This window comes from Abramis brama (assembly GCF_963993115.1).
Source record: "Abramis brama genome assembly, chromosome: 8".
Lineage (NCBI taxonomy): Eukaryota > Metazoa > Chordata > Actinopteri > Cypriniformes > Leuciscidae > Abramis > Abramis brama.
Genome location: NC_139970.1, coordinates 30,377,036 through 30,385,534, shown reverse-complemented (window position 1 = coordinate 30,385,534; position 8,499 = coordinate 30,377,036). Strand labels below are relative to the sequence as shown.

At 37.7% G+C, this 8,499-nt stretch overlaps 1 protein-coding gene across 1 annotated transcript; it reads left to right on the top strand.

Annotated features, from left to right (window-relative positions):
- The first annotated feature begins 1,910 nt into the window (after positions 1–1,910).
- On the top strand, positions 1,911–6,499 carry klf5b (Kruppel like factor 5b). The gene is made up of 4 exons (XM_084122154.1): positions 1,911–2,147; positions 3,024–3,826; positions 4,404–4,463; positions 5,015–6,499. The coding sequence occupies exons 2-4, from the start codon at positions 3,031–3,033 to the stop codon at positions 5,191–5,193; spliced, it is 1,035 nt and encodes a 344-aa protein (XP_083978280.1). The 5' UTR covers positions 1,911–2,147; positions 3,024–3,030; the 3' UTR covers positions 5,194–6,499.
- The last annotated feature ends 2,000 nt before the right edge of the window (positions 6,500–8,499 follow it).

The following is an 8,499-nucleotide window of genomic DNA, read 5'->3' as shown; positions in this document are numbered from 1 at the left end:
CAGGATTAGAATGACATGAAGGTGAATTTATTGGGTGAACTATCCATGTCAAAGTATATTTTACAAATGAAATGAAAACCAGGAAAGTCTAACTTTAAAAAAGTAACATCATAAGTCCATCACATTGTTTCAGTTTCAGTGGTTTGTCCGGCCCCAGAATAATCTCGAAACCTGTCTAACGTGTCTTTGTTTTTCTAATGTACATGTGTTTGGTTTTCAAATGTTTCTGTGAAGGACAATGCAGGTTCACATATGAATAATGGGAACGGCCTTTATTTCGACATCACAATTGATTTGTAATGCTAACACATTCTGTATGTTTTACGTGTTGTAACATTGATTTCCTTTCATAATAAAATGAAACCGAAATTCAGGCACCTTTTCACTAATCAGCGACATTTTGATGAATAGGAACTAGAACCATTCTGCTACAATAATTCAGCCAAACATGCCACAACTGTAAATTTTGATTTTGACATGTTTCCAGCATACCAGTTTTTATGAATAATTTTCAACTATTTCCTTAAGTGACATCAAATTTGTCCACAGATACCTTTTTGAAGACTACCAAGGCATTCCTTGTGATTGTTTATGATCGTGTGCTATTTTAATCAAAACATTCCTGATATTTTTCCCTGGCAGCAACTTTGCCTACTTCAACACTTCTCCTAGCATGTTGGCATAGAACACGCAATCCACACAGGCAGCTGCAGTGCAGTCAAGCAGTTTTGCATACCAGCACATATGGCCCAAAGCATAGAGAGAGAGAGAGAGGGGGGGGGGCATAAATGTGAATTAACCCATTCCCTGGAAATCCATACTGTATTCACAGGGATTAAGGATTTTATCAGTCAAATGCCAAATTTTAGTTGTGTGGCTTATCTGGTCTGATTATCTTGAAGTGTTGTTGGGGAAACAGTTAATATTAAGATGATAAGGTCATTATTTAAACATTTTGGTAAATATTTTCAGACTTTTAGTTTCACTTTATTTATATAGGCTACTATAAAACTGAAAATGTAAAATGTAAAATATAAAAAAGTATAAGGTGTTTTTAAGTAATACGTATGATATGAATTACCTAATAATTAACAGAGAGAGAGAGAGAGAGAGAGAGAGAGAGAGAGAGAGAGAGAGAGAGAGAGAGAGAGAGAGAGAGACTAAGAGTACTTTTTGAGGTAAAGGATTCCTGCCCTGTGCAGATCATTAAATTTGTCTGGATTTTGATTTAAAAAATTATATTTCTTCTTATATTTTTGTTATCAGCTGTGTGCATTTGAGTGTTTATGTAGCATTTTGTGTTTTGGTTAATGTTTACTCCATTTTTTAAATGTCAAGTGTGTTATGGTGGGTTTTTGTTTGTTTGTTTGTTTGTTTGTTTGTTTGTGTGTGTGTGTGTGTGTGTGTGTGTGTGTGTGAGAGAGAGAGAGAGAGAGAGAGAGAGAGAGAGAGAGAGAGAGAGAGAGAGAGAGAGAGAGAGAGAGAGAGAGAGAAACTGTGCTATGTCTTGATTGATGACAGTTACTGGAGAGGCCAATTTTGATTAACTTTTAAGATCTACCTGTGTAATTATGTTTTTAAAAACATTTTAATAGCTCAAATAGGTTGGTATATTAACGCTATGATTTAATGGCATACATTTAGTCACTAAAGTGCCTGTATTTGAATGGTAAAGTTCTGGCAACTACAGCAACCAATTGTATTAATATAATAATAAAAATAACAACAGCAACAACAGTAATTTGAATAATAATAATTAACATTATGTTTTTATTTTTTTACAGTGCATTACCATGTTTGTTTTTCTTTACTAGACAATTACAGATCCTGAAAACCTGTTTGGATGAATTACTAAATGTACAAAGCCCCGCCCCGTTTTGAGGCATTGAAACGAGGCAGTTGCGTAATTTGTCTTGTCAAACGCGTAAAGCGCTTGCCATCTCTGGCTGTCTGTCGTGTCGTTTTCATTTGCGGCATATTGTATGACGTGATCTCCAGGTTATTTCAGCGGAGGACATGCGTTATGGGCAACGCTTTGTTGAGCAGGATCCACGGCTAGAATAAAACACCTCTAAGAACTGAGCGCGGAATTGAGAAAGGACGATTACAGTGGATTTAATGACAGTCCATCAAAGCATCACATTCTGGTAGAGTGAATCTGTAATCGCATGTTACATTGGTAAACAGTGCTGGGTGCCATGCTTTCCGAAATGCCAGTGTTATTTATGCTTTTGATCTAAAGCGTAACATGATCGCTGCACAGCTTACATTTTATAGTAATGTTTTCTCATGGTGTTCTCCACTACGTTATAGCCTATATATTAAGCATGCTGGATGAATTGTGCTGAACTCTGCTCTGACCTTAATCTGAAAACTCCATAACAGCAGAGCAGCTGTAGGCTCTAAATTCAGATGGAGTATTTCCTAGTTTATGGATGGCAGATAGATAGAGAGAGAGAGAGCTTACATGGGGGTTCCTTCTTCGGTGTAAGGTAGCAACAAGCCTAGTGTATTTAGACATGCACACAAGCTGACTTGTTGACATAAAAATGACAGGAATATTACTAAGTTTGTGTTGATCTTTCAGTTGGAGAGTTTACATTGATCTACTGTGCAGGTGAACAATAGAAAAAAAGAACAGGTTGAAGATTCATTCCTCTGAACTTACCTTGCAATTCTCAGGAATTTCTGCCTTGTTTACTTGAAAGCTTAAAGGATTATGCCAAAGTGGATTAAAATATATAATAAGTGGAGAAAGATGTCAATTATGTTTCCCATGTCAATGACAGTTGCTTGGCTGGAAATATGCTGTGTTTTGAGCCAATCAGCTGACTCTTAAATACCGTGTGACTAATGTATGTAGTGTGTCATGAATGTTGATGGGAACATAAGAACTCACACCGTCCCAAAACCTTCACTGAGTGACTTTCCTGAACTGTGATGTGAAAGACGACAGATGTTTTGTGCTTTTCCTCAAAAAAGTCTCGGACATTGGTAAAAACCTGTTTTTTTCTGACCCTCAGATCAGACATGGATGGATACCTGCAGCCTCAGTTTCACGTTTTGTCAGACCATAAGAAGTTTTGCCAAGACAATTCCTTGACGATGGACCAAGGAGCGCCGTACAGCATAAACATGAATGTTTTTTTACCTGACGTCACCTACCTACGGACCGGCATGTGTAGACCCGTTCGATCTGCAGCGACACAGATAAAGACGGAACCGCTGCATTCGTCTTTCAACTACTCCAGTTGCCACGGCTCCGTTGCGCCCGCCATGACGCACACAGAGTACATGAACCTCTACAGCCCATCTGCGGAAACAGGGAACAATGTTTACGTCAAGCACGAGACCCCATCCCTCGAATTCCCAGAAGTCCCTCTGTTTCAGCTGTTGACTTCGGAGCTTGAGCCCAATGTGCCTGGAGGCCACTCTTGCACAGATTCCCACAATGCCGCATGCTCTCCGATGTCAACGTACAATGGCATTAACCCACCGCCTAGTCATGTTGCAGAAAGATCTCTTTGTAACATGGGCAGCAGTGGCTATTCTCTACCTGCCCAGTTTGGTCAGCATCCTCAGAAGAGGGCGGCCTATCTACCACCATCCCCTCCCAACTCAGAACCGGGCAGCCCAGACAGGAGGAAAGAACTCGTACAGAACTTATCGCCACCTCCGTCATATGCTGCCAGCATGGCATCTAAAATGTCGTGTCTTACTCCCGGACCAGCACTTTCTGTCCAGACACAAGCAGGACCTGCCCAATACAACCGCAGGAACAATCCCGATCTAGACAAAAGGAGGATACATCACTGCGATGTACCAGGTAAGATTGAATTTAGCATCTAGACTCTTCAGTATGTGAATATAGTATACACTTTATTTGACATGATATTCAAGGTCTTAGAAGGAAGCCACAGCTTTTTCCAAATAAATGACACAGCGCAGGCTTAAATGGCTATTCAGGTGATTAAACGTTGTTGAATAGATGTTGTGGACTGACGTGACTAATCATCTGGCAATTACCGGTCTATAAGTTGGACTAAAAGGCTTAGGACACAATGGCATAACCTTTTGACATTGTATTTGAATCTGCTGGACAAGTCAGAGCTGGCCAGAATGTTAAAACGATAGTTGACCCATTGTTTACTCACCCTCATTCCAGACCTGAATGACTTTATTTTTTCTGTGGAACACAAAGGAAGATATTTTGAAGAACTTCTTTTTGTAACGGAGAGAAAACACTTGAGACATTTTTCAAAATATCTTCTTTTATGTTCCACAGAAGAAAAAAAGTCATACTGGTTTTGGACGAACTATCCCTTTAACGTTCATATAATGGATATAAGGTTTCAATGGTAAAGGTTATGATGTATACTGACATTTATTGTATTATTCGTCAGGATGTAAGAAGGTATACACCAAGTCCTCACATTTGAAGGCCCATTTACGTACTCACACAGGTAAGTAAGACTTTTAATAAGCAGCAATATCACACAGACAACAGAGCTGTTCACACAATTTTCGTTAGTTCAATAAAGTTGACTAAACAGAATTACACATTTAGTGATTTGATTCTGATTCACAAGCTGAGTCATTTGAGTCATTCAGGCATGTTATAATGTCCCCGGTATGGTATGGTATAACTTGATGCATGACAAAAACATTAGTTAAAAACAACATTAGTTCAAATCAACCTGCCCAAATTATGCAGTTCAATTGCTATTTATTTAACAGATATACTAATCAATACAACAAAAAACTAACCTTTACCAATTTATTCAGAAAAACATTGTAATATTTTATAAAATTATAATTATTATTCATGTTTTCCATGTAAAAATTGGTGTAATTTGTTTGTGAATCAGATAATAATAGTCGCGCTGTATGTTATTGTGTACAGCCCATTAGGACGACTCAATGGAAAGACCTTTTTTTCTTGCCAATGTTTTATCCTACGAAATTGTGATGGTGCTCTCCCCTCAAACTGTATTGGCCTGTGTTTTTTTTGCAGGCGAAAAGCCATACAAGTGCTCATGGGAGGGTTGCGACTGGCGCTTCGCCCGCTCTGACGAGCTAACGCGCCACTTCAGGAAGCACACGGGGGCCAAACCTTTCCAGTGCGCCGTATGTAGCCGTTGCTTCTCCCGATCGGACCACCTGGCCCTCCACATGAAAAGGCACCAGAACTAGAGCTGCCCGCTCTCGTTGTTCTGACGGCGCCGCGGGAGGGCTATCAGGACCTCTGCTGATGATACTAATTAGGATTTGGGTGTGTTGGTTAATCTTGGGTTTTGGCAGTTCATCAGGTACAACAGGACCAAACCCTGCCGTTGGTACGGCTCCTGTGGTCACAAAACCAGCTAATTGATGAGAACTTGGCTCATTTGCCAGATGGGACATTCTTGACATGTTTTTTGTTTCTTCGTTTGTCTGCATACTTTGAGGTCATTATTTATGACATAACTACTTTTAATGTGCCTTTTTTACCTTGTAGAATTGAGGTGCCACGTAAAATATACAATGTGCAAGATCTTGTGGGCAGTTTTACAGTTTTACTCCACTATAGAGGAATATTCTGGGTTTAGTAAGAAGTTAAGCTTAATTTACATCATTTGTGATGTAATGTTGATGAACACAAAAATAGTTTTAAAAAAATATATAGAAAATCAAGTTTACAGTGGAATTCCAATTTGAAATGTGAAGCTTATAATTTTATATAAGCACTTGCATTAATTCTTCTGTTAAAACTTGTGAATTATTTGAGCTGTAAAGTTCTCATATTTGTACGGTCTATTTAGAATTTAAGACGTTGCTTTGACATGGTAACAAGGTTTTCACACTAAAATCATGTTAAAACATTCTTTACGTCTCCTGTTATACAATTGAAACATCGAGAATTTTAACGTTTACAAATTGGCCCCATTGAAATTGAGTTTTTGTGGTACCACAGGTTCTGTCAGCTGAGCTTATCTTGTACTGAACCCATAATATTCCTGTAAGCGACTACTCGTACTTGTATCACAAGGTGAATAATTTCAAGACAGAGCTATAGTCTTGGTTGTAGAACCAAACCGCAGAACAGTCATGAGTATGTGAGCCACGAACGGCGAGTCACTATGAATTAAGGTCTCTTAAAAGCAGCGCTTGATAAGAAACAGTGCTTCGGAAATTTGTGTGGGAGTCGCCGCCAGGTAATTAGAAAATGAAATGTAGCTTCAGAACACCAAAGAGTTGGATTCAGTCCAAACTATGATATGTGTCGAAGAGGATTCGCTTTACGTCGGCAAAATGTTTGAAAGAGCACAATCTGAAGATTGATTGAACTCCTTTTTGTGTGTTTTACTGAAATGCAATAAGTGGTACAAATACTGTATTTTTCCTGGCAAGAGGACAGGTTGGATATCGATTACTTCCATAGTTGTTTATTTTTCCTTACTATGCATTTGTTTGGGATAAATGATAGCTTTAAATGTACATAAGACGTGTATTTATTTTGCACAGATTGTTTTTTGTTTTGTTTTTCCATTTATATTTTATAAAATGTAACTCAACGATCACATGAAATGTGCGCCGGGTTACTGGGAAGTGGTTTTAAAACTCTTTGTTCAAACTAATAGAGCTCTGAATGGCTGCATTTTGCAGAACAATGCGGCAGATGATTGTTTACATTAGTTAGTTTGGCTTTTGGTGTGTTACATCTGTATGTGTGGCCTCATAAAACCTCTGATTTTCCATTACAGTGATACAAATGTTTTCCACCTTATTTTTCAGAGATTACAAATGCATAACAGAAGGGACTCATTACAGATGATAAGCTGATGTTGTTATTGAGATGGAAGTAAAATAGACAGAGGACTTGTGGAGGTTTTTTTTTATTTATCTGAGGTAATGTAATAGGAGGATCCACAGTGTTAAAGAGTATATGTGTTAAAGAGAGAGGAAGAACATATTTGTAACTCTTCATTTTGTGACCAAAACCCAAAGAGAAAAACTCTTAATTACAGTAATTAAAGGTTCAGACTGCTTAAGATTAAACACACCCTCTAATCGCTCTAATTTGCAGTACTTAAATAAGTACAGAAATGTAAAATATGTAGGCTACATCATTACTGTTATTATAGAGGCAGATCTTTAAAGTCTCAGTATGTCGGGTTAAACTGGAGTGTCCCGTCGTCTCATGTGATTAGGTGAATAAATGGAGGTGTGGTTACAGTTGCTAATACGGTCTGTCAGGTTTTAAGTCGCTGAATTTAAAGTTGATAGTTTTGAGTGGTAACACCCAATTAAATTGATACTATAATTATCTTGACTGTATACAAATCACTGAGTAACAGCAGAAAGGCCTCAGTCATGGAAATAACCTGACGTTTTCACAATGCTTTCTTTTCATCGTTAGGGTGTATATTATTGAATCAGTTCTTACATAAGCAACAGATTCTGAACATGAGTAATTTACAATGTTTTTCCTACTTTAGTAATAGATACTGATGCTATCATCCAGAAATGAATAACAGTCAAGCCTACACCGGAACAAATACACCAAAAAATGTCAACTGAATGGACTACATGTTGGTGTAGGCCTATTGTAACTTCAGAAGTGTGTGTGTTAACAAGTCCTAAGACGGAAGCATGTGGAATTATTATCAAATAAAAATACAATTTCCAAATAGAGTGCAAGACAATCACCACTCTTGAGGTAGGTATTGTCCATCTTATAGTTAGAGTTTAATCTTGTGCGGCCTCTTTAAACATTTTAGCAGAGGTTATCATGCTAGCTGCATGCTAAGTCAGCACATTCACGTGTCACTTCAATGTAAAACCTCACTGGTCAAACAGAGTGTGATGTTATTTGACTGTTATGCTGGCTAATAACTTTCAAAATCTTTATGTTATATAATATACTTGTTAAACATGACTGGAATCAGCCCAACTGCTTTGTCTCAGAGGAAGATTGTTATCATGAAGCCAATGCCTTCATGTTTCTTTGAAAAGACTTGTGTCAATAGGGAACTCATTTATTTTCTTTCATGGAAAGGAACAATAGTTTAATTCACTATTTGACCTGACATTTAGATGTTCTTTGCAGATGAGAGTATGGATCAAACAGTAGCTCAGCTGTGATCCTCTTTAGTGAATGCCATTTACTGAAAGCACTTATAGGATCACTGTGATGTTGCTCATACCCAGGGAAAACCATTTAATTTTTCCCACAAAATCATATTGGTATGAAAGCAATATCAATTGAAATGTTTCACGTGACACAAAAATCATCATCTGACTTCTATTTATAGTCTTATAAAGGCCCTGATCTCAGATAAATACACTATACTGTTCAAAAGTTTGGGGTCGTGAGAATTTTTTTTTAATGTTTTTACATTTTTTAAAGTCTCTTATGCTCACCAGCAGTGTTGGGGTAACGCATTACCAGTAACATGTTATGAAATCAGATTACTTCAAGTAACTAGTAAAGTAATAGATTACTTTTACATTTACAAC